Below are 27,573 nucleotides of genomic sequence, written 5' to 3'. Positions count from 1 at the left end.
TACTTTGAATTTGTTCTTTACCTTATATTCTTATTTCAGAGGTAAACTGTAGTCGTAGGTATTTTCATGGTAATTAATACTGTGATATTCTATCATAATATGTCTGTAGTAGGAATCCTGCAACAGGATACTCTTTTTTTTTGTGATGGAGTCTGCTTTGTCACTTAGGCTGGAGTGTAGTGGCACAGTCTCGGCTCACTGCAACCTCTGCCTCCCAGGTTCAGGGGATTCTTCTGCCTCAGCCTCCCAAGTAGCTGGAATGACAGGCACATGCCACCACGTCTGACTAATTTTTGTATTTTTAGTAGAGACAGGGTTTCACCATGTTGGTCAGGCTAGTCTTCAACTCCTGACCTCGTGATCCACCCACCTTGGCTTCCCAAAGTGCTGGGATTACAGGCGTGAGCTACTGCGCCCAGTCTAACAGGATTTTCTTTTTAGAGAAAAAAAAAAATTAGTCATTGAAAGTAGCTTAATACTGCCATAGTATATTTTCATTTTTGTGTCTTTGTATAAAAGATAAGCCCACTAAGGCTGTCAAGAATAGCTAAATGAAACTTGGAAATAATAGTTTCAACTTTGTTTAGTAAAGCATAGCATGAGTAGAAGTGTGTGTTTAAAGTAGAATGATTGTATTTTTATCCCCATTCAGCTGCCCATAGTACTGTCATCAATTACTTCTACCAATTGTTTTCTTATAGCTTCAACTTTCTTATCTTACTGTCTTTCTGTTAAACTTGCCTGGCAAAATTTCAACCTTGGATGAATTCAGTGGAGTGTTTATATTGAGGCTTATGAGCACTGCTGGAAAAAAATATTTGTAGTACTTGTTACATCAGTGAATAGTCTCTCACTTCCCTGAGTCCGTACTGCTGTTGAGAGTCATTCTCCTTTTCCTACTTTTCTACGATCTCGCAGACACTGCTGTCTCACCCTCACACTTAATGTACAGTCCTTCCTACTTCACAACACTTAGGAGCACCCTTGGTTTCCTACCACCACAGCTGCTAGCCAGCCTACAACCGATTCCATCCTTCCTTGTTTTTTTCAGTTAAAGAGGTGTTCCTGTTCCTGTCTAAAGCTAATCATTTGTCTTTTGCTCTGGATCCCAGTGGCCCCCGGTTTCTCAGAGCCCACATGCTAGTTGCTTATCTCCTTTCTCTTCTGCATTTTTAGTATCTCCCTCTTTTTTTTTTTTTTTTTTGGTGAGATGGAACTTCTCTCTTTTTGCCCGGGCTGGAGTGCCATGGCACAATCTCAGCTCACTGTAACCTCCGCCTCCTGGGTTCAAGCTATTCTCCTGCCTCAGCCTCCTGAGTAGCTGGGGTTACAGGCATGTGCCACCACACCTGGCTAATTTTTGTATTTTTAGTGGAGATAGGGTTTTGCCATTTTGGACAGGCTGGTCTCAAACTCCTGGCTCAGGTGACCCACCTGCCTCGGCCTCCCAAAGTGCTGGGATTACAAGCATGAGCCACCACACCTGACCAGTATCTCCCTGCTTACCGACAAATTGTAAACATACTCAAGATACTTCCGTTTTAATAAAACTTTCTTTATGACTGTCTCTGCTTGCTTCTCATCATAGGCTGATTGCTTAAAAATGTTAGCTAATTACTTCCTTTATTATTCCCCTTCCTCCCAATAATACATTCCAGTTACGGAATTAACCCTCACCACCCCTGCTGAAACTTCTCACCAAGGTCAACAGTAACCGTGTTGCTAAATCCAGGACGATACTTCTCAGTCCTTCTTTTATCTGGCAAGGTAACTGTTTGGTTTCTTATCACATTCTCCTTGATATACTTTTCCCCTTTTGACAGGCTCTCCTGGTTTCCCTCCTATCTTTCTGTACCTCATTAGTATATTAGTATGTCCTTTTCCTCTGCCTCTCTATTTAATACCAGTGTATTTAAGATCTGGTCTTTTCTTACTCTTTGTCGTCTCCCTGAGTCCTCTGTCCCACTTTTTGAGTGGATGACTCTCCAGCCCTGATTTCTCTCTTGAGAGATAGGTCACTATTTGTCAACTAGACAGTTTAATTGGGTGCACTATAGGCACCTCAAACTCAGCATTTTTATAACTTGAACTTATCATCTCTCAACAAAGAAAACTTGTTGCTTTTCTAATCAGTTTAACTGTGTGTCACATACCCAGTTTCTAGCGACCTAGGGTTTATCCTTTAACTCCACTTCCTTAACGCCCACGTCATAATACAGTAGTTTGCCCTTTTCTGTAGGGATACCTTCCATAGACCCCCAGTGCATGCCTGAAACTGTGGGTAGTACTAAACTCTGTGTGTATGTTGTTTCCTGTATGTACGTACTGTGATAAAGTTTAATTTATATATTAGGCAGAGTAAAAGGTTAACAACTAATAAGATAGAATAGTCGCAACAATATACTGCAATAAAAGTTATAAGAATGTGGTCTTTGTCGCTGAGAATAACGTATTATACTGTACTCACCTGTTTTCTGACCATGGTTGAGTGTGGGTAACTATAATCCTGCAATACAAAACTGCAGCAAGGGGGAACTATAGTCACCAAGTTCTGTTGATGCTGCCCAGAAATTTTGCTTGAATTGGTATTCTGTACATCCTTAGTCTTTTTGTTATTGGAATACTTTCTGTACTTCTGAATACTAGTTTACATTAATGTGTTTGCAGAATAAAATTTAGAAGGCAGAGATCCTGTATTTTTAATGGTGACATTGAGGTGGTTAAAGAGGTTAGCATAAAGAAGAGAGAAATAACATGCTGTTACCTCTTATGAGGGAGATACTTAAAATTTTTGGGAAATGTTGTGAATGTTAATACGTTAAGAATTGATCCATATGCAATAATTTCTTTAGCTTCATACTTACAGTTTTACTTTTTAAAGGCATACTAATACTGTGCCTTTTAAACACATTTGGTATCATCATTATTAAGTTATAAAGTATTCTACCCCCATGGCAGTCACAGTGTAACAGTGGATGAAATTGTTTATTTTACCAACTTACTAGATAAGATTTTACTAATTTTTCTTTTAAAATAATTGAAAAAAAAATCTATTTTTCTCAAACGAATTACAGTGTACAGTTTTAAAATTGTTTTAAAACCTTATTTTAGTAGTGTTCAAAGTCATTAACCAGAAATAGGTCTTTGGAACAAGCTCTGCATTTTAGGGGGAATTTATTGTAATAGGAAAATAGAAGGTAAAACATTCTTTCTAGTTTTTTTTTTTGTTTTTTGTTTTTTTAAGATGGAGTCTTGCTCTTGCCCAGGCTGGAGCGCAGTGGCGTGATCTCAGCACACTGCAACCTCCACCTCCCGGGTTCAATTGATTCTTCTGCCTCAGCCTCCATAGTAGCTAGGACTGCAGGCATGTGCCTCCATGCCTGGCTAATTTTTGTATTTTTAGAAGAAATGGGATTTCATTATGTTGGCCAGGCTAGTCTCAAACTCCTGACCTCTTGATACACGCACCTCGGCCGAGATACATTCTTAATACATTTATCTTACTTTACTGTTGCTTCATTATTCTATTGATAGAAAGTGTAGCTAACATACTCTTTTAAGATAAAAATGATATGTAATAATTTTGACTTAAATGTCTTAATTTTCCCTTCCAATTTACGTTTCAAAGCAATTGCTTTTAGTACTTTTAAATATGGCATCACTTCTATTGCATGCTTGTTTTATTCTTCAATATTACAAATTATGTGATATGTAGAAAACAGTAGTTGCAAAATATTTTATTTAAATTAGTCATTTTGGTTCACTGTGTGTAGTTCTCTGGATATTAATTCTTTTTTAAAGTTTTAAAGTATATTACTAGTATAAATAATTATGTAAACTGTTTCCTGAAAATACATGAGACCGAAAAAAGAAGAAAGATCACCAGTGCCTACCCTGTAACCAATAATTGCTTTTGTGAAAGCATTTTAATAAAGTTTCTTAGCTTTGTTTAAAAAAATTTATATATAATTTTTCATACAGCTGTTTTACTTTTTTATATTACTTTTTCCATGATATAATGACAGGTTATATTGTCCAGTCTTCATAATTACATATTTTGAAGGGTACTTAGTATTCTACCCTGCAGGTGTAGTACAGTTTGCCTAAAAGCATTGATTTTTGTCCTTTGACGTTTAGTGTTATATTTTAATTTATCACAATTATAGCGTAATAACTTCATTATAGTTCTTTCCACCACATTTAAGGTTGTTTTCTCAGATTACTTATGAAGAGGTAGAATTACTACGTCAAAAACTCCGTTTTAGTTCTTGCTACAGTATTGCCTAAATGCTTTCCAGAAATGTTATTCTGGTTTATATTCTCAATATAGTGTCAGAGAATTTCATTTTCCCTTTACTACCATGAGAATTAGATAATATGTAATTTATATGAAAGTTAGCAAATTTAATAGTTTATTTTAATTTGCAACTGGACTTTATATATTCGTGTTTTTTTTTTTTTTTGTGCAAACTACTTGTTTTGCTTGTATTTCTCCAGTTTTATTTTTTTAAAACAAATTCTCTGTATAACAAAGGTATTAACTATACTTCATGTCTCTTTCAGATTTTTTTTCTCCCAAGCTCTCATTTACTATTCTCAGCACACTTAGGATTTACTTTTATATGAATAAAATCTGTTGAACTTTTTATTTTTTATTTCTTTGTGTTCTCAATTTAGTAAGTTCTCTGTTTTAAAAAGCATTCCATTTTCTTGTCTTTTACAAATCTTATGTTTAAAATTCTGTTTTAATCTTTGACTATTTTGATGGTGTGATATAAGGCAGCCTTTCTCAGTTGGGAGAGAATTAAACTCTAATACCCTAAGGCATCTGTTGTTTACTGTGAATTCACTTTTTTTCTATGTGTCTGGGATGGATGGTTCTGGATATGTACTATCCTTGGGAGAATTGAGAAAGTAGTGACTCAAACCATTTTTTTCTCTCTTCTGTGACTGAGGTGAAGAATACTAAGAAAAACTGTTAAAGCTCTAAATGTGTGGTTTTCAGATCTGTTAGCAAATTGCTCACTCCTACATCATAGAATTGTTGTGAGGGTTAAATGACATAATGGACATAAAATATTTTAGCATGGTGTTTGGCATATAGTAAACAAAATAAAATGTGTTAGCTGTTACTAATTTTTCTTAACCACATTTTTCTGATTGCATGTATTTGAGTGTTTTTGTTCCTCAGCTAGTACTAATTTAACCATATAGACGGCATTGTTGAAACTATATAGACAGCTAACTTGGATTAGCTTTCTAACCTCCTGACCTCTGTTGCTATTCTTGCTTTTATTTTACAGATGGTAGCTTTTTTTCTGACTTATTCATTCTTCCAGATAAATTTTAGAATTGTCAAGTTCTAAGGAGAATTCCAGTGGAATCTTAATTGGAATTAAATTAAGCCAATATACATTTAGAAAAAGTGATTGATTGTAATATTTACTTTCCCATCATGGAAGATACTTTTTCTACTTATTCACATTTTTTCTCCCATATTGTTTTATAGAGTTTAATAGTGCTTCTTGACATGAAGCCAATTTATTATTCGTAGACATTTTATATATTTGTCACCATTATGAGTGGCATCGTTTTTCCCCCATTATGTTTTCTAAGTGGTATTGGTGATATTTTGATGTTCTCTAGATTTTTAAAAACACTCTTTAAGAATACCACCTTTTCTCTTTTTATTGTTAATATTTGTTTCATATTTTTCTGCTTGATAGAATTTCTGAAAGAATGCTAAATAACTGATATGTAGCATTTTTATTTTGGTCTTTATTAGGGATGTCCTTCATGTCTTATTTTAAGCATAATGTTGACTATTGGTTTAAAATATACTTCTTTTCAACTCTTTAGAGAATTATTAAAGTAATATATGCTCATTAAAAAAAAGAACAGTAAAATATAATGGAATGGTCAATGTATTTGTGATTTTTAAGATTTTTAAAATAAATATTTTGTTGAATTTTTATCATTTTTGAGATAAAATTTAATTTGCTATATAATTTGTTAATGTAATGTGTTATTCTAATAGATATTCTAGCATGAAAACATCTGTGGGACAAATTGTACTTTTTCAGAGTTGATAATCCTTTTGATATTTTTTCTGTAGTGAATGGGATGAGTTAAGATCTCAGAATTAAAGCAACTTGGGTTTTTATAATTATTACTATTTAATTTTTAATTTTTAATTTTTTTTTTTTTTGAGATGGAGTTTCGCTCGTTGCCCAGGCTGGAGTACAATGGCGCAATCTTGGCTCACTACACCTTGGCTTCCTCTGTTCTCCTGCCTCAGGCTCCCAAGTAGCAGGGATTACAGGCACCTGCCACCATGCCCGGCTAATTTTGTATTTTTAGTAGAGATGGGGTTTCACCATGTTGGCCAGGCTGGTCTTGAACTCCTGATCTCAAGTGATCTGCTCATCTCAGCCTCTCAAAGTGCTGGAATTACAGGCATGAGCTGCTGCAACCAGCCTATTAATATTTTTTATTGCCATTTTTTGCTGAATGACCTTGGCCAAACTGTCTCTTTCGAGTGTCAGTGCTTTTGTTTGTAGTTTAATGGCTTTTCCTGTCCCTTGAATTTTAGATAAAATTATCTCAACCTCTCCTCTTTCAACTAGCACCCCTTCAACCTGTACAATTCCACAGCTAGTAGAAATCCAAAGTCTTCCGCAAGATTATGCAGAAATATTATTTTCTGATGATCATCTCTGCCTTTGAACCTCTACTTCCACCATTGCTGATGCTTTTTCTCATCTCTTTGACCCAGGTATGAAATTCAGTCCCTTTCTTGATTTTCACATATACAAGCAAAAACCCCATTTTTATGGGGAGGATTTGAGTGTGGTAGTCTTTAACAAGATTTAGAGAAAGCACTAATACAAATTAAAGTAGGGTAGTAAGCATCGCTATTCTTAAAATGTCTTCTAGCCACTGCACTTTTGGATTTTTTGGCCCTAGTCCTGCTTCTCTTTCCCCACTTTCTTATCATCTTAGTATCGTACCTTCCTTCCTGATAAAACCAAACTTTCTTCTTGTTTCTTGCAGCGCAGTTCTCCTCTCTTTGAATCTTTGGCACAGAACTAATGCCTGTATTCAGAGTATCATCTTCATCCCAAGTCCATTGTCAGAACAGAGATACTTTCTTTCCTGAGAGAAGTTCTGGTTCTAGCTGTTTATGACATTTTTCCTACCTTATTGTTCTACCTTTTGGGACTGTGTTGAATTAAGTAAGTAATCTTACTTAGTATGCAGACTAGTGCGCATAAGGTATATTCAGGGATTTTCCTTTCTCTGTCATTCCAACTACCAACTCATTTTAATCATAATATGCCTATTGCAGCTAAATCAGTTTGTTTGTGATGTGGTTGACAGTGCCTCATTTTAGTTCATAAAATCAGTGCTTCAATGATTGTATTGCTACACTTCTTGGAGTGATTTAAAAAACGAGTTTGTTTTTATGTGTTAAAGCTCAGTTCTTAACTTGTTTTGCAGAGAGTTAATTGTTAAAGCCAGTATGGCCACAGGAGGAGGTCCTTTTGAAGATGGCATGAATGATCAGGATTTACCAAATTGGAGCAATGAGAATGTTGATGACAGGCTCAACAATATGGTATGATACCTTACTCTTCATGGTGTGTTGTTGGCTATTAATGTTAAAATGCAATTTGCCCCCTGACCAAATTTAGCTCACCGATGCTCTTTGTAAACACTTTCTGGCCAAGATATTAAGGGTCCCTGGGCTGTTTACTATATTAATTGAAGACACAGAAATCAAATTGAGTTAGCTTTTAAGCCAGAAAGAAGATTTACTATTATATAAAGATGTAAAAGTGTTTTTTTATGGAAATCATGTTTAAGGCATGCAGCTGGGTTTTAGGAAGGGACTGGGAGAAGGAATTGGAAAGTTGTCAAGAATTTTCACCACCCTAACTCTGCTTCTGAGTGCATCTGCCTAACACAGCTTTCTCTTTACAGACCAGTTTTCTCTCCTCTGGTCCATGTGATATACTGTGGCTGTCCCGTCGTTCTAAAGTTTTTAATTATGGTTGCAGTTATGTACTGACTAGTTATCTCTTAGTTCCAATTTGAAATTTTAAAGTATGATTATGCTAATTTGGATTAGATATGTTTCTTTTTTCAGTTTTCTGTGGCGAGGATGGGGTGAGGTAAGTAGTGTAACAGGTTGGCAGAAATATTCACTCATAGATTGGGTGGAAGGACAATTCGTAAAGAAGGGAGTTTTGTTAAAATAAGGAAAATATCCCAAGTGGTTTGCTATACTAGTAACTAAAAGAGTCTTCCAATTGGATAAAGTGGGAATTTACAGACCTTTTTGTTGAATGAATTAGGTTATGTGGGTATAATGAAGTAAATAAAAATGTTTTCCAGTTAAAACTATAAGCACTTTTGTAATTCCGTATTAGCTATTATCATGTACATTTTTATCTATAAAAATGAAAGTTATATTTATTGTTTGCTAAATGCTAGGTACTAATTCTTTTTAATCCTGTTTTGAAGGTGACACTATTTTAGAGATTAGGAAACTGAGACTATAGGAAGTGAAATAAATAGCCTAGGGTCACGCAGGGGAGTGTTTTTTCAGAAAACAGTAATTAGTTTTAGAACCTAGGTTGATTGGATTTCAGATCTTTTTATGATACATACCGAGTTTATAGGAGGTCAGTAAAGGTATTTAATTTATTTCTCTATTTATAATAGAAAATAACAGTGTAAAAAATCCTCTTGGAAATACTCAGATTGATTTTAGGGTTGGCATTTGAGGATTTGTATTTGTTAGTGATCTTGATAAGAAAATAATCTATTTTCTGAAGGATGGGCTATAAAATTAGGGTAGATGTAATGAGGGAAAAATGGGTTAATAGAAGTAAATAATGGTCTTTAGGAGTGTAAGTCTGTCAAAAATGTTTTGTCATTTTTAATTTTAAAACTGACCAAAACTTTTTAATTATACCAAACTATTTTCCTGGTTTGATAGAGACCAGGTTAACTTTTTCTTTTACTTTTTTTAAAGGATTGGGGTGGCCAACAGAAGAAAGCAAATAGATCATCAGAAAAGAATAAGAAAAAGTTTGGTGTAGAAAGTGATAAAAGAGTAACTAATGATATTTCTCCGGAGTCGTCACCGGGAGTTGGAAGGCGAAGAACGAAGACTCCACATACATTCCCACACAGTAGATACATGAGTCAGATGTCTGTCCCAGAGCAGGCAGAATTAGAGAAACTGAAACAGCGGATAAACTTCAGTGATTTAGATCAGGTTTGTGAATTATTTTTAAAAATCAAGTTATTACTGTGAGAAATACTTGAAATGGATTAAATAATTCGTCTTAGGAATAGAAAATTGAGTTTTTATGTTACTTTTTAAAAAAATGTCTGTGCCTACGAAAAGAATTTTCATCACTGGGGATGGTCCTGTGTTGTTTAGAGGGAAATGAAGTCTCATTTCTAAACTTGCTAAAGACATGTATTTCTGGACTTTATACTATGTTGTATGATTAACTCAAGTGATTTTACTATGAAACTAAATTTTGCTTTTTAGTAACTGAATAAAATTGATATTAAGTAATGGAAAGTTCCAGTTTAGTATATATATCATTGGCTAAGTGTGGGATGTGGTGGGTTACCTCAAGTTTAGAATGAAACTATTTTCTATTTATGATCACCAAAATAAAGTTTAGATCTTAAAAGCAAGTAAAAATGATAATAAATTCTTCACAGATATTTTACTGTCAGATCTTTATGTCATACAGACACACACATTTCCAAAAATGTAGAAAGGTAGATTCAAGTCGGATAATGATGTTGGTGATGATCATGTATCATTTATTTGTATCTATCAATTATTGAACACTTAACTGTCAGGCACTGAGCTGAATACTTTTTCAGACAGTTCTTCATATAGACACAGCTTTAATTACATTGATTCATTGGGTCCAAAGCCTATAAAAATACTATAAGCAAGTAATAAAAAGCAGTATGAGTTAAAATGTGATCCATGGTCCTAGGACATGTTGAGCATCCCTAACACGAAAATCTGAAATGCTCCAGAATCCAAAACTTTTTAAGTGCCGATATGAGTGGAAAATTTCACACCTGACCTTGTGTGACGGGCTACAGTGAAAACACAATCAAAACTTTGTTTCGTGCACAAAATTGTTAAAAATATTGTATAAAATTACCTTCAGATTATGTGTATAAGGTGCATATGAAACATAAATGGATTTTATGTTTAGACTTAGGTCTCTTTCCCAGGATGTATCTCATGTTTATGCATATATTCCAAAATTTGAAAAAAAGTGAAATTCGTAACACTTCTTGTCCAAAGTATTTTGGATAAGGAGTACTCAACCTGTACTTCACTTAGACTAATCTTGTTCATATTCATCGGTTGAATTGTCTCAACAAAATGAAGTCTAGAAAATGCTAATCAAATTTTCATATTTTAGTGAAAGACTGTTACAGAGCCAAAACTCTTTCAGTTCTTACTGCAAAGCTGTTTGTGCGCACCTTCTGAATCAATATCTGATGGTGAAACTAAGAACGTTGGGGTTAAAACAAAATTTTGTCATAAGATTAATGTTTGTGTGATTTGATTTCTTTTTCATATGTAGAGAAGCATTGGAAGTGATTCTCAAGGTAGAGCAACAGCTGCTAACAACAAACGTCAGCTTAGTGAAAACCGAAAGCCCTTCAACTTTTTGCCTATGCAGATTAATACTAACAAGAGCAAAGATGCATCTACAAGTCCCCCAAACAGAGAAACGATTGGATCAGCACAATGTAAAGAGTTGTTTGCTTCTGCTCTAAGTAATGACCTCTTGCAAAACTGTCAGGTGTCTGAAGAAGATGGGAGGGGAGAACCTGCAATGGAGAGCAGCCAGGTGATAACATTTCTTTCTTTTGCTCGTTCTTTTCACAAAGCTCAAAATACTAACATTAAGATGTAAAAAATTAGATTATGCACACAGGAATTTTAGTTAGGTGGAATTAAAGTGCTTCACTGATCCCCTTCCTTAGTCTGCCAGATTTACTTAAAATAGAGTAAATTTCTGTTTATCCAAAATAATTTTAGAAATGGCATATTCAGGTTAATTAAGGCTTCTGTTTATTTGCAATATAGCATATTGCCAGTTTTTAGTAAAGGGGGATTGGAAGCAAAGTGATAAGTAGATTTTTGTAGGAATGTTTAAAAATGGCAATATAATTCTTTTGGAAAGTAGTTGCAAAACTATAATACGTATAATTTATAACTTATGTAAACATTAGGAAAATTTATATCAATAGTTTAGTGTGCAGTTGTAGAAGTAAAATTTTTCACATACTGTAGATTAAAATTTTTAAATTTATTTTTAAATTGACAGCGATTGGAGTTTTTAGTGTTACTAATTATGTTTTGATTAAAATCTAAGCTGGATTCCGATTTTTTGCATGTATTAATTCACACAATAATCCAAGTATCTTTCATTATCTTCGAAATAAAAATTAAACTGTTGCTGTTGAACTAATTATCCTCAGTTTTATATATTGTGTGCTTTCATGCTTTTTTTTTTTTTTAAATATTTCCCCTGCAGATTGTAAGCAGGCTTGTTCAAATTCGTGATTATATTACTAAAGCTAGTTCCATGCGGGAAGATCTTGTAGAGAAAAATGAGAGATCTGCTAATGTTGAGCGCCTTACTCATCTAATAGATCACCTTAAAGAACAAGAGAAGTCATATATGAAATTTCTTAAAAAAATCCTTGTAAGTATTAGACTTTTAAAATAGTATATTGAGTTATTTCTGTAGTATCTCAGTGTATATTTACTGATGACATTCTGTTGCCACGCCAGAGGAGTTAACATATTTTCAAAAAATCGTGCCATCCATTATAACATTTTATTGCCCATTTTAATAGCTGTATGATTTATACCACTAAAATATTTCAGGCTAGAGAAAATGAGGAGGAGGATGTTCGGACTATAGATTCAGCTGTGGGATCTGGTTCTGTAGCTGAGAGCACATCGCTAAACATAGATGTGCAGTCTGAGGCTTCAGATACCACGGTAAGCAGCTTTTTGGTAATTAAAGTGCTGGAAATGAAGGTTTAAACTTTTCTCCCAGTTTTCAAGATGTTATTTTCTAGGCGTTCCTTAATGAAAAGTGTATTCCAGGGAAGAAACCCTCAAATTGTTAATGCTGCATGTATTCTGTATTTAAACATGGAAGTTAAGTTTTATTTATTAATGCTAAAAATAATTTTAATGGTTGATTTGAAAATGTAGTTTTTGATCTTCAATTTATAGAAACATTGTTTTTGTAGTTTGTTTTGTTAAGCAAAGCTTCACTAATTTTAAGAAGCATCAAACAAGTTAAAATTGATGGTGGAATTAAGGGCAATAGGCAACATTAGTGATTACTTAGCATATAGTCTTTTGGAAATAACCAAGTTCATTTGTCACTGAGGACTCCTTAAGGATATCAGAATTTTTCATTTCTTGGACTCTATCCTAGTACTGGAGCAAAACCAGATGACTGAAAAATTGAGATAAAAACTAGTAAATGGGACAGGATAGCATTTACATTGTGATTTATTCACAATGAGAAAAATGCTATAATTGCTGACTTTGCAAAATCAAATTTGTTGAAGTAAAGTACTGCTTTTCTGAAAAATAGTAATTTACAAAACTTTGAGGAAAGATTTATAAAACCTGTTGTGGTTCAATGCTAGGGTGTTTCTAGGCATTTTAAACAGGTGTGCCTATAACCGTGCATTATTAAACTTTTAACACCTATTACAGATTAGTAAAGCTTTTGTTTTGAGAGGATAAGCATGTATCTCTTCGGGTTTTGAGGTATTGAAAATGCCATTCAGCATTAGGAATTTGAAGGTTTGTTTCCTATTAGTATTGACCGCATAGTTCTTACCTGCCTCCTTTCTCTTCCCGGACCTTCCTAATTTGAAGAGGCAATTTGAATTTCTTTTCTTTACATTATTTTCAACAGGAGATACTTGGAGAGCCAAAGTTGTTGAAGAATGGATTTTACTGTGGGGAAATTGTTTTTCTATTTACAGTGGTGCTAGGCATAATTTCTTCCTTAGATTCCAGCAGAAATGAAAGGGTTAGGACAATGTGGGTAAAGGAATTCTGTTGGGAAGGGGTGGGAACTTGTGTAGATGTATTGTAATTTGTATAAAGTATTCATTGTGATGACAGTTTCTTTCATAATATAAAATGATGATATGAAAGTTGGCTAATAACATGTAGCAGAATAAATGTTAAAAATGTGCTTTAACAGTTGTGTAGTGTGGTAATTACCCAGGGTGTGGTACTTGCTTAATTACAGTAAGCAACAGTCTAGTCTACAGAAAACCTAAAAGACTAAGTTTACTGCCACTTGGAGGGGGATGTGGATTGATTTTTTTTTTTTTAAAGGTAGACTAGTACTTTTTAAGTTGTTTTATAAGGCTGGCTTATATGTTAAACAGGAGTTTGTGTTAAGAAATTAATATGCTACACTATTTAATAAAGGAGGAGGCATCTTTTAGTCTGAGAGTTCGGCCGTGCATTGAGGACAAACTAGGGAATTCAGCTTCACAAGAACAGGTTTCAGACATTGACGTTACTACAAGTCCGAAAGGGAAAGGTGACAGACCTCAGAATGACAGGGAACTGAGGCCTAATAGGAAATATAGCCGAAAACATGGATTTCCCTCAAAGGTATACTTTCCAATATTAACTTGGGAAGTCTTTAAATGAGCACTTCTTTTGTTCATATTTCTTCTTCTTTATTTGCTTTTCTGTTGTTGCTATTACTTACATATTGTTAATATAGTTGTCATACTGTAATTTGCTTTAGTAAACTTCTGTCCCTTAATGTTTTTCTTTTCTACTTTTTTATATACCTCTCCATGGATTATATCTGACAGCTATTTTTAATTTACATTAACAGAGGTTTTGAAATGTAATTTATTCCCTTTTTTATAACATGTTCTTAAACCTCAGCCATCAGTCAGTTGCCCTTTGTTTCTGATATTCGCGTTCATAAATTTAGATGGGGCCAGGCGTGGTGATCCTAGCACTTTGGGAGGCCGAGGCGGGCGGATCACCTGAGGTCAGGGGTTCGGGACCAGCCTGGCCAACATGGCGAAACCCTGTCTCTACTAAAAACACAAAAATTAGCCGGGCGTGGTGGCGCACGCCTGTAATCCCAGCTGCTCAGGAGGATGAGGCAGGAGAATCGCTTAAACCTAGGAGGTGTAGGTTGCAGTGAGCCACTGCACTCCAGCATGGGTGACTGAGTGAGACTGTCTCAAAAAAAATAAATAAATAAAAATAAATAAAGAAATTTAGGTGGTACTTTAGTATCGGATTTTTTGGTTTATATTTTTGTTTTTGGAAACCCCTTTCCTTTGCTTTTATAGAAAGATTATCCAGCTGACTTGGTGGCCTCTGTTTTGCTTGTTTTTTCTGCAGTGTTTCTTTTAAAAGGTTTTTAAATTTTCCATTATTTGCATAATGGCATTCCAGATAGAGTTAAAGACAACTATTTGTAGTTCCACATAAAAGAGTTTGAATAGGCCGGGCAAGGTGGCTCATGCCTGTAAATCCCAGCAGTTTGGGAGGCCAAGGCGGGCGGATCATGAGGTCAGGAGATCGAGACCAGTCAGGCCAGCATAGTGAAACCCTGTCTCTACTAAAAATACACAAAAAATTAGCCAGGCATGGTGGTGTGAGCCTGTAATCCCAGCTGCTCAGGAGGCTGAGGCAGGAGAATCGCGTGAACCCTGGAGGCGGAGGTTGCAGTGAGCTGAGATCACGCCACTGCACTCCAGCTTGGGCAACAGAACGAGACTCCGTCTCCAAAAAAAAAAAAGTTTGAATAAAAATATCATTTATAAAAGTGCATGTATCTGTTGGCAGGAGCAAGGTACTATTTTAATAATTGAGTATAGGTAAGACTAATTTCATATGTTTTATTACTGGTTTATTACCTAGGACTACACTCTCCCATTTTCCCATATTGGCTTACCAAGATCCAGATAGGCTAGTTGTTTCCCATGCTCATTTTATGTTTTTTTTTTTTTTTGGGTGTGTGTGGCTATTTACAAATGATAAAACTTAACCTCTAGATATTTTGGCATTTTGTGTTTGTTTATTCTGGTTCCTACAAGAATTTGGGAGCACAGTTTGAAATTAGTTACGGGAATCTTACTACATCAAGTATCAAGTAAAAGCTTCCCCAGTTCAACAGTAAAGAAAGTAGCTGATTATTTTAAAAACTAGTAGCATTGGAGAAGAGCAAATAAACATGAAGCATAATCGGTAACCTTTGGAAGTTTCTTCTCTTTAATCCTTCTGAATAGTGACAAGCAAAATTTAAGAGTTAACAGTTAATACAGTATCTGCCAGTTCTTTTTTTCTTAAGGCATTACATACAATTTAAAAACCACTTTTCTGTTTTTAGGTTTCTTTGAATAATATCCTTATAGGTGAATACTATTCTGTCTTGAATTTGCTTATGGTGTTTATTCCAGTTTGACTTTGTTGATTCTTAAGGCTGTCTCGTTGTTCTGTTAGTATTCTGTTTGCAAAATTATTTTAATTTCTTCAGGGAAAGAAATCTTAATTCCCACCACCTGTGTTTATTTTTTCTCTACTGTGCAGGAACTGTCATTCTCACCACCCCACCCCCTTTTCCTCCTTAGAATCTTTTCAAAATGTAGTATTTTCTGTTAGAATAGCGGAAAACATAGTTGAGGGTCTTACATGAGATTCAGGGTTGAAAGCAACCTTGAGACTTACACATGTTATGAAATGATTGATATTCTAGAGCTGCCTACCAACGGCACGTTCTACTTTACGGAGTATTTTAAGACATGATGACATCTTGCATAATTTTACAAAAGAAAGCCTTCTATGAGTAGCCATGCCTTCATTATTTTCCTATACTCATGGCCCCCAACTTAATCTCACCTCTTAAAATTTATAAGCTTTCTTTGTACCTTGTACCTGTGTTTTGCCATTATTTTAATCATTGCCCGTTATTTCATGTGAGCTTGCCCTGTCTTGTAAACTAGCTATGGTTCTTCAGATATGATGTCTTATACTTTTGTATTTAGAAACCAGCGCATAATTTGGAGGAGACAAAATGACGTAAAGAAGACTGGAGCCTAAGAACCCGATTTCCCTTAACTGTGACATTGAATAAGTCACAGCTTTATCTTCTCTAGGCTTACAATTCCTCACCCTTCACGTTAAGAAATTGAAGTACATAATTATCTGAAGCTGGAAAAATACATTTGGGTCCATTAATAATTACTAGGGGAACCTCAGTTGAGTAGAGGAAAGGAAGATTGAGGCTTCTCTGAAATTGCACTGTTACATATTTACAACTCAGGATTTGATGCCTAAGTTATTTTTTTATTCTATAAACGAAAAATGTAGTTGGTGAAGGTGACTTTTTCAAAAAAAGTTTAAAGAAAAGTATGTATTTGAAGCATTAATATACACCTAGCATCCTTTTAGGATTTCTGTGCCAGGTGCCATCTTCCTGGTATCTTCTTACTCCTACCTAGATATTTTTATTTTTTTCCTCTTCTGTATATTTCATCATAGGCTCCCATCTATTGGCTCAGTTTTTCTGAGCATCAGTCTGAAATGTTTATATGAATGTGAAAGTTATGTAGTAGTAGTACTTCACTAATTTTGAAAATTGTTGAGAATTCATTTTTGCATTAGTGAAAAATCTGAAGATAATTGTGTTTAATAGCTTAGAATTCTTTATAATTAGGTTATCACAGTTTTGTGACTAATAAGGATTAAAGAACTTTTAAAAAAGTATGCTTTTTTCTCATTTGCATAATTTTTTTCTCCTAATTATAATTTATGCTTTGCTAGAGGGTATTTGATCAACCTGGGGATTTTTTTTTTTACTCATTCCTTTGATATCTGTACCTGTTTGGTTTGGTTTTACATTTTACCGTCGACTTTGATGAAATCATTATGAAATTATTTTTGCTGCATTCTGAGAGGGCTAGCTGTTGATAATTATCGTTACCCTTCAAAGTTTTTTTTTCCTAAAGATGTAAACTGTCTGGAAATAAGCCATACTAGGATGAATTTCCACAGAAATGGATGTAAATATTTATAAAGTAACTTCCCTTACATAGGATAGGAGAGAACTGAGTAAACAATACTTAATTTATTAAAAGTTTCAGTTTTAGAGGTTCAAGACAACAGAAAAACCTCTAATAAATATTGGGTTACCAAAATCCAGGTAGCCTATTTGTTTCCCATGCTCATGAAGTCTAGAGATGGTCTAGGATATATAGGCACTGACTAGGCACCTCTGATGTTTACATGAAATAATCTAATTATAGCCAACTTCCTATTTGATCATAACTTTCTTGAATATTTAACTCTTTGCCTTGTACTTATTTGTTTACTTACTTATTTTATTGATTTCCAAGTGAAAGTGTAAAATACTACCACAGTTACTCATGCTTATTCACAATACTGATGAGTTTTACGTGGGGAGGTAAAGAAATTTTTATATAGTATTGGTAAAGGATGTCACCCAGAAGGGAGTTTCTCTTGAGCCCGTCTGTGTGCTCCATAATTTCTCCAGGAATCAAATGTGCATAGCAAGTGTAGATCAGTGCATTTTTACTTTCAAAAGAAATCTTTGAACTTCTTTGCTCTCTTTAGTCATTTGTTTATTTAAAATTTACATAACCCCAACCAATATTTGTTAGCAGTGCAGATTTAAAATTGACTAAGTGAAACAAAAGTGATATATTTTATGTAAATATTAGGTAAAATCATTGAACTTTTAAAATAAGACTTTTAAAAAGGTAAATTGGTGATGAAAAATACAATTATGGTATACATTTCAATATATAATTTAGCTTGTAATATATTGTTTCCAGTTGTATTTAAATTTGTCTCTGCTTAGCTTTTCCATTTTCTTGTTGGGTTACATTTTGAGCAGTTTTAAGATTAACACTTAAAATTTCATCATTTTTTGTAAGTGCCACTTATTTAATCCATCCCCTCTACTTTTAGATTAGATGATAACTTCCTAGCATTTTCAGGGAATTTGGAAGTATTTACTTCCATTTTATGTCATCAGACTCAGATGAATCAGCATAATTTAAGAGTAAAATAATGATGTCTTTGATACATAATATAAAATTTGTTATTTTCTTATATGTCTGATAATGTGATACAATTAAATTCTTTTTACATAAGATTATCAAATAAAAAATGTATTTTTGAAATTTCAGTCCTTTGTTAGAAATAGTATGTGTGCCTGTTTCCTAGGTTGGTGGTGGTTGTTTTTAAATTTTACTTCTAATCTTTGTTCTTTTTTTTTTTCTTTTTTCTTTGAGACGGAGTCTCGCTCTGTCTCCCAGGCTGGCGGTCAGTGGCGCAGTCAGTCACAGCTCACTGCAATCTCCACCTCCTGGGTTCAAGCAATTCTCCTGCCTCAGCTTCCTGAGTAGCTGGGATTACAGGCGCACACCACCACACCCAGCTAATTTTTGTATTTTTAGTAGAGATGGGGTTTCATATGTTGGTCAGGCTGGTCTCAAACTTCTGACCTTGTGATCTGCCCTCCTCGGCCTCCCAAAGTGCTGGGATTACAAGACTTTCAGGTCATGAACCCAGCATAATGTGCTCCTACTTTTCTGTAGGGGCCTAGATTTTTCAGTGTGTGTGTGTGTGTGTGTGTGTGTGTATCCGTCCCCATCCCTCTTGGCCTTTTTTATGTTTTGTGTGTCTTTTTCTTTTCCTTTTGTTCGTTCCTATTCCTGCTAAGCCATTGATTATATAGCTTTTTACTATGAAATTACCTAAGTCTTAAGTGGCAGGCTGTATCTCTGTGTCATCATTCTATTCTTACTCTTTTTTCTTGATGTCTGCTAAAACTATATTTAGGGTTGTATATTTAATAATTTGTTATCAATGTGTATACTTTGCCATTGATAGTTGAAACAGCAACGTGGATTTTAATAGTCAGATACGAGTATTGTTGGTCTTATTTTCCAGGCCAGAGATCCTCAGCAGGAGCCTATGGAAGAGATAGAAAATTTGAAGAAACAACATGATTTATTAAAAAGAATGTTACAACAACAGGAGCAACTAAGAGCTCTACAGGGACGGCAGGCTGCGCTTCTAGCTCTGCAACATAAAGCAGAGCAAGCTATTGCAGTGATGGATGATTCTGGTATGTCACAGTCTGAGAATATTCTTTTTGCAAGGAAGACTCATACATAATTGTATTGCAGGGTGGATGCTGATTATTACATAATCAGATCTTGATTGTTGTCTAGTTTAGAAACCTTTATATGAGGCTTATACTTTCCTGTGCTTTTCTCTGGTTATGCAGAAAAGGTTGCAGGGACTACTCCTGGCCATCATACTATACCATGCAGACAGCCAGATCGCTCTTCTTTTCATCAGAGAGTACCCTTAAGAGGTAAAAGAGACAGGCTGTAGTTCTGTTTTTGTACCTCAGACTGATAAGGCTTGTGATGCATTTATTTCCTTTTTTTCTATTTTTTTCAGCTAGGATTGTCATTCTTTGCTTGCTTCCCAAGAAAGGGTTAAAACCTTAAGTGAGGCAGTGAATAAATTTATAAAGTATCTTTAGTCTTCAAAGTTAGTAGTAGCTGTTATTTTAATTAGGGATCCTTTTGTATATACTAGCTCTTTAGAACTGTATTTATAGTCTATACTTCCTGAGACTGAGAAATTTTCTTCCTCTTTTCCTCATAGCCATGTGTGATTTAGATGAAAGTTGTATTGAATTTATTAGTATTGAATCTGATTTTGTAAGTTTATCATCACCTTCAAACTTAGGTATTTTAGTGTCTCATTAAATTGAAAAAAAAGATGATTAGTTATTGAAACTCAACAAAACTAAGTTATGTTTTCTAGTAGTCTATTCCCCACCATTCCCTTCTAATAATAATTTCTCTCCTTTGAGCACTCTGTTTTTGCAAGGCAGTTTAGGTTCTCACTGACGCTGCCCTGTTGTGCATCAGTTTATTCTGCTGTCCAAACCTAGCCCACTGACTCAACTGTCTAATCCCTGTTATACTTAATTTAAGTTTACATTTTCATAAGGAACGTTATGACTTTCAAATAACTTAACTCTTTTTGTTTTTTCTTGAGACAGAGTCTTGCTCTTTTTCCCAGGCTGGAGTGCAATGACATGATCTTGGCTCACTGCAACCTCCGCCTCCCAGGTTCAAGCGATTCTCCTGCCTCAGCCTCCTGAGTAGCTGGCATTACAGGCACCTGCCATCATGCCTGGCTAATTTTTGTATTTTTAGTAGAGTCAGCGTTTTATCATGTTGGTCAGGGTGGTCTCGAACTCCTGACTTCGTGATCTGCGCACCTCGGCCTCCCAAAGTGCTGGGATTACAGGCGTGAGCCACCCTGCCTGGCCAATAACTTACTGTTTTGTAATAATTACATAGCTGTATATAGTAATAATTACAAAGATTTTTGTCCCCATTTCTCCATTGTAAAATTTAAAGTACCATTAGCTTTTATATTTAGAAAATAGATAATTTAGGAAATGATAATTAAAATACTTTAACATAATGACTAGTTTAGTTAATGACTAACCTTTTAAATATTTTTCGAGTTTGAAATATCAAATTTAAAAGCTTTCCTTTGATAGTTCTATTAATCTCTAAACTTACATAATCTCCTTTGATCATCAGAGATTTCTAGGTTACTCAGAGCTTTAATTCTTATTTCTGTTCTGTAGCGAAGGAACTCTACAGAGTTTGTGACTTGCCTAGATTTATATAGAATTTTAGCAGAATTACATTTGTTGAATTCTAGGTCAAGGGTCTTGTTTCTGTTTCTGAATATGAACTTTTGAAAGTAAGCAGATAATTTCTTTTTAAAAAATACACTATTATGAGTCAGAAAATAGGAGTAGAATGCACATGAGTTTGAATTTATTTCATACTGTTTCAAAAAGAATTTTAGCTTAGTAATTTTAAAACAAATTTAGTCTTGTATTTGTGAGATTTTGCAGGGGCATACTAATGAACAGCCATGAAAAGCTACAGTTACAGTATTTAATCTGGTATATGAGATATTATCTTGGGATAATTATGTTACCTCAAAGCGTGTCCCTTTCACCACTTAACTAGCAAGTTACATGTGTTATCAGTACTGTAATTTCTTCTCAGCATAGAGATTTGACTAGATATATAGGATTCCATATAGCCTTGATATTCTCAGTTCTCAGTGGAAAAAAGGTAGTGTTTTCCTTTAAAACAGTAGCAATTTTTAACCAGTTGTCTTTTTTTCTTTCCTTTTTTTTTTTTTTTTTTTTTTTTTTTTTTTTTTTGTGAGACACAGTCTTGCTGTGTCAACCCAGGCTAGAATATAGTGGCGTGATCCTGACTCACTCCAGCCTCTGCCTCCCAGGCTCAGGTGAATCTCTCACCCAAGCCTCCTGAATAGCTAGGACTACAGGCGTGGTGTACCACGCTGGGCTAATTTTTGTAGTTTTGTAGAGATGGGGTCTCACTGTGGTGCCCAGGCTGGTCTTGAACTCCTGCGCTCAAGTGATCTGCCCACCTCGGCCTCCCAAAGTTTCAGGATTACAGGTGTGAGACACTGTACCTCGCCACCGATGTCTATTGTAGAGTTGGAGAGTTACAAGTGAGGATAAGGATGGAGTTATTCATTAGTAGAACAGTAACTGTTATGAAAATTATTGTCACAAAACTGCTTTATGAATATGGGGACATTATTTTTAAATTAAGAAGATAAAAACCACAGTCTTTTAGTATGACTTGTATCACAAACAGCCACGTCAATAAATTATCCATTTTATTGCAGGGGTCAGCAAACTTTAGTCAGCTGAGTTTGGCTCATTGCCTGAAATAAAGTTTTTTTTTTTTTTTTTTTTTTTTTTTTTTTTTTTTTTTTTTTTTTTTGAGACGGAGTCTGGCTCTGTCGCCCGGGCTAGAGTGCAGGGCCGGATCTCAGCTCACTGCAAGCTCCGCCCCCCGGGTTTACGCCATTCTCCTGCCTCAGCCTCCCGAGTAGCTAGGACTACAGGCGCCCGCTGCCTCGCCCGGCTAGTTTTTTGTATTTTTTTTAGTAGAGACGGGGTTTCACCGTGTTCGCCAGGATGGTCTCGATCTCCTGACCTCGTGATCCGCCCGTTTCGGCCTCCCAAAGTGCTGGGATTACAGGCTTGAGCCATCGCGCCCGGCCCTGAAATAAAGTTTTAGGGAACACAGCCATACCCATTTGTTTACATTGTCTGTGGTTGCTTTTACCCTGTAAAAGCAGATCTGGGTGGTTGAGACAAAAACTGTATTTCCCACAAAGCCTAACATATTTACTATTTGAACCTTTAAGAAAAGTTTGCCAGCTGCTCTACCAGGGAATTGATTCTATTCAAGAACATGGAGATGGAAACCTGTCAGAATCAGCTGTGCTTTTTTACACTATCACTTTCCCTTCCACTCCCCACTGACCTTAGACAGACCTGCTCCACTGAGTCACTGCTATTGGGATGTAATAGTAACCCTCCTTGTATGTTGGGACAGAAAAAGATGAATCACTTTACTAGAGTTTTGTGACCATCCCTTCATTTTTAAGTTAGATGGAAACTTCTAATAAAATGATTGTTGGCAGATAGATAGGATTGTTAACTAGTTTCAAGGTTTTTTTTTTAAAAGTTATTTTTAGCTTCTCAGAGATTAAAAAAGGTGTTTTATTTATATTAATCAATAGTTATTAATTTCTTTCCAGTTGTTGCAGAAACCGCAGGTAGCTTATCTGGCGTCAGTATCACATCTGAACTAAATGAAGAACTGAATGACTTAATTCAGCGTTTTCATAATCAGCTTCGTGATTCTCAGGTAACCTAGGTGTTTCAGTATAGTTGAGTTTAAAAAATCACGTTACTTACAACAGTGATTCTGAAACTTCAGTGAGCATACATATCACCTGGCATGATTGTTTAGCAGTGTAGGTTTCTAATTGGAGGGGTCCCCCCACCTCCAAAATTATGATTCATGGATTTGGGGTGGGTTTCTCCATGTCTCAGTCCAATGCCGGTGATCTGGGGGCTATACTTTAAGAATCACTAAATTAGAGGAGAATTTTCTTTGAATGAAGTGATTAGTGAAGTTTTTCTTTGTATGCTACTGGATGACATGTTTTTTCCTTTACAAGACTTAATAGTCTACAACCATTAAGACTGCTTTAAATCTCTGTCCTTCGACTAGATACATGGGACTCCATACAACCTTGGAATCCTCATTTGAAGGAATAATTTACTAACAATTTTAAGAAAGTTCTTAATTTGAGAGTTAGTGAGTGTTTTAATTTGATGCACTTTGTAAGTGATATAAATGCAGATTTTCAGTATGTGGGCCTTGGGTAAGAAAGGATGAATTAATACCTCTCCATTGGAAGTGAGTATGATTGAAGATGCAGTGTCTCTTGTCTTCTTGCTGTGACCAAGTGAAAATGAGAATATGGCCCAACCACTTTGGAGAGTTATATAGCAGTACCTAGTAAATTTTTTCTGGTAGACCTGGGGCCTACTTTAGAGAAACTATCACATGTTCACGAGAAGATAGATAAAAGAATGTTCATGGCAACTCTGTGTTAATAGCAAAAAAAAAAAACAGAAACAGCCCAAATGTCCATGAACACAAATGGGCTAATGAATTCTTATCTAGAGTGAAATTCTTTACAGCAGTTACAGTAAATAAGCCATTGCTAATGAATACAGAATTCAAGTTTAAGAAGGATACCACTTACCTTATTTTTTAAAAAGTCTATATTTTGAGCATATGTATATATAGGCATTAGAAAATAAAAACATATGAGAATGGTAGATACCTGATTCCAGGTTGGAGTTACCTTTGGCGTGGGTAGTGACATTGGAAAGGGTACAAGCAGAGCTTTACTTAAATCTGTAATGTTATGTTTTTCTTAAAATAATTGATGCAAATATGGGAAAATCTTAAAATTTGACTAAGCATAATGGGAGGTTTTCTTATTATTTCCTAAGCCCTAATGGATTCTTGAAATGTTTCATAATTAAAAAAAAAAAAAAGAGGGCCGGACGCGGTTGCTTACGCCTGTAATCCCAGCACTTTGGGAGGCCAAGGCGGGTAGATCACCTGAGGTCAGGAGTTTGAGACCAGCCTGGCCAACATGGTGAACTAAAAATGTTCCATCTCAACTAAAAATGGAAAAATTAGCCAGGCGTGGTGGCAGGTACCTGTAATCCTAGCTACTCGAGAGGCAGGAGAATCACTTGAACCCATGAGACGGAGGTTTCAGTGAGCTGAGATCACACCACTACACTCTAGCCTGGGCCACAAAGTGAGACTCTGTCAAAAAAAAAAAAAAAAAAAAAAACCATGAGAGAGAAGTGATGGGAAAAACTGATAGGTTAAGAAGTTAAAGTTTACAGTGGTAGTTCTAGAAAGAAGGCAAGAGAGAGAATGAGATTTTTGAAGGTTTATTTTATATAACGTGGCATTGTTACTACTTTTGATTCAAGTAATGATGGCTAGTGAATCCAAGACCTCTGTGTGGTTATGTGTATGTAAAACCATGTAGAGTCAGCTCTCAGTATCTGTGGGTTCCACATCTGTGGATTCAACCAACCATGGATCGGCAATATTTTTTGGGGAAAAATAACAATGTTTTAAATGCAAATTTAAAAATTTAACAACTATTTACATAGTGTTTATATTGTATTAGGTATTATAAGTAATCTAGAGCTGATTTAAAGTATATAGGAGGATGTGTATAGATTATATGCAAATACTGTACCATTTTATATAAGGGATTTGAGTATCTGCTGTTTTTGGTGTCCCCAGGGGTCCTTGAACCAATCCCTCACTGATACTGAGGGATGATTTCATGTGTTAATAGTGGCATATCAGGAAACCATATTTAATTTGGGAATAGTAAGAGTATATACTTACCTACCAGCACAACCTAGCAAATATTTCTTTCTCTTTATAAAGGATATTTGTGCATTTAAAAAGTGAGAATACATTTAATTGCCTTAGTCTTTATTCTTCTTCTTTTATTGTTTTTGTTTTTTAATAAGCCTCCAGCTGTTCCAGACAATAGAAGACAGGCAGAAAGTCTTTCATTAACTAGGGAGGTTTCCCAGAGCAGGAATCCATCAGCTTCAGAACGTTTACCTGATGAGAAAGTCCAATTGTTTAGCAAAATGAGAGTGCTGCAGGAAAAGAAACAAAAAATGGACAAATTGCTTGGAGAACTTCATACACTTCGAGATCAGCATCTTAACAATTCATCATGTGAGTAAATCTGGTTCAGCAATGTTGGGTATAAGGCACAGAAGTATATATGCTGTCACATAATAAATTTAGCGTTTGGTGAATGAACACGTAGCTCCTCAAAAATATTTGTAGGGACTTCAGACCTATATTTGAAAAGTTTTTAAGTTACAAGCCAATATATATAAAAGCGAAATACGTGGTAAATCAGTTTTATAATTCAGAAAAGGGAAGCAATACATTTGGACCTTGAAAAATTAGTAGGATTTTAATAAGGGAAAGGTAGAAGAGAAGGTAATATTTGATACGTGCACATAATAATACTGTTTTTTTAACATATTCAAAATTTTGCCTTAAAAGTTAATCCAGTTAGTACTTTGATTTAAAAACCCAAAACTATGAAACATAGAGTGTTGATTAAAAAAAAAAAAAAATCTGTGAAAAACTTGTATATATGGTTTAGTATGGAGAGTCCAGAACTTCTAACTGCTGAACTTGTATTCATTTTTTAAAAATATATAGATAATCATCTCAGACAGCTGTAACTTCAGGACCTATCTTTTTTGTTCCACACATACTTAACCTTCTTCATCTAAATCAGATCTAGTCTTCAGTTCCTTAACCTTTTCAAACATGGCTCCTGTCTCTTATCCAAATAATAATAGAGGCTCGAGCATTAGAAATTGAAGGGGCAACTTCCAACTAGTCTTTAAACATTCTAGCTGTTGTCTATTTAAAGAAAATAGGGATTTTGAAACAACAAAACCATTTTCTCTGGAGCCTCTGGTCCTTATTATCCACATATCTCCTTTTTCTTTTCCACCCACAAAAGAACCTTAATATTCCTGCCCTAAAACATATCCTTTCTCTTCCCTGACTTCTGCTAGTCTCTTCCTCCTCTCGAGTATAATCCCAGTTTTTATCCTTCACAAACACATGAACACAACTAAGAAAAACTTAACATGTGGGCCGGGCGCGGTGGCTCATGCCTGTAATCCCAGCACTTTGGGAGGCCAAGGTGGGTGGATCACCTGAGGTCGGGAGTTCGAGACCAGCCTGACCAACATTGAGATACCCCATCTCTACTAAAAATACAAAATTAGCTGGGCGTGGTGGTGCATGCCTGTAGTCCCAGCTACTCTGGAGGCTGAGGCAGGAGAATCACTTGAATCTGGGAGGCGGAGGTTGTGGTGAGCCGAGATTGTGCCATTGCACTCCAGCCTAGGCAACAAGAGCAAAACTCCGTCTCGAAAAAAAAAAAAAAACATGTGAAAGTTGCACTTAAGTCCTCGTGGTCAATTTTGTATTCATAAAGTAGCACTCTGTGTGCTGATGACTCTTAAAGGCCATTTTCTTCCTCACTGGGAAGCAGTGTGAGAACAGCAGCAAAAGGTAGAATGGTCAAGGAATAGAATGAGGAGACTACTGGAAACCACCCACAGGAATTGTGGTACTAAAGTGAACAACAAATAATGATGATTCTTGTGAGAAAGATACTGGTAAATGACAGCATCTTTGAAATGGTAGGAGGTGGAGAAGTGCAGAAATTCTTAATCTTTAATTCCTCTTAAGCATGATTTATATTTGATAGTAAAAGAAGTTAAATAGAAAGTAATTAAATTTAGTTCAAGGACCATGGAGGATTAGCCATTGTCTAATTAGCAGATTTTTATTGCTGTTTAATATTTCATAGTTTGAGGTACCATGGTCTTTTTAACACTGTTCTTTCTCTCCTGGAGCAAGACAAGTTCCTTCTTGGTGTCCAGATGTAACTTCTCTGGTCTGTGGGTATGAAAAACCGATGAAGACCTAATCGGCTTCAACTACCTGATAAAAATTACAGATTGAGTACTGCACATCATTCATAGTGGCCCTGTTTAACTTAACCTAGAACCCAGTTTATCAAGTTAGTTACCAAATTTAGTCGTTAGTTAAAACTAACTAGAGTTCTCCTCTAGTTAGTTTTCCAAGGTAGAATAGCATTATTCTTGTCAATTTCCATCTTTTCTTCTTCTTTCCTTTCTGTTTTAACCCGGTGGTTATAATGTAAAGGTGATGGAGTCTCTGGAAGAAAGAGGTAAACGTGTCTTCTGTGTGCATTTTGATGTGTTTAATTGTGGAGTAAGTTAATAAACAAGTTTCTAAAATTTAAATCTGCAGAAACTAAGTTGTTAATCATTTTTGCTTTTTATTTTTCGGTATTAAAGCCAACTGTAAGTGTTTGTGTATAGTAACTGG

At 35.2% G+C, this 27,573-nt stretch overlaps 1 protein-coding gene across 1 annotated transcript in view; it reads left to right on the top strand.

Annotated features, from left to right (window-relative positions):
- The window catches only part of PCM1 (pericentriolar material 1), a 106,951-nt gene that overhangs the window by 4,462 nt on the left and 74,916 nt on the right, over positions 1–27,573 (top strand). Inside the window, 10 exon segments of the mRNA XM_050802146.1 lie at positions 6,627–6,775; positions 7,054–7,235; positions 7,501–7,618; positions 9,041–9,286; positions 10,641–10,910; positions 11,601–11,771; positions 11,957–12,073; positions 19,064–19,241; positions 22,811–22,920; positions 25,140–25,356. Of these exon segments, the coding sequence (XP_050658103.1) occupies positions 7,523–7,618; positions 9,041–9,286; positions 10,641–10,910; positions 11,601–11,771; positions 11,957–12,073; positions 19,064–19,241; positions 22,811–22,920; positions 25,140–25,356 (1,405 nt within the window). The 5' untranslated portion in view covers positions 6,627–6,775; positions 7,054–7,235; positions 7,501–7,522.

Source organism: Macaca thibetana, chromosome 8 (genome assembly GCF_024542745.1).
Source record: "Macaca thibetana thibetana isolate TM-01 chromosome 8, ASM2454274v1, whole genome shotgun sequence".
Classification (NCBI taxonomy): domain Eukaryota; kingdom Metazoa; phylum Chordata; class Mammalia; order Primates; family Cercopithecidae; genus Macaca; species Macaca thibetana.
This window is presented reverse-complemented; position numbering and strand designations above follow the sequence as displayed.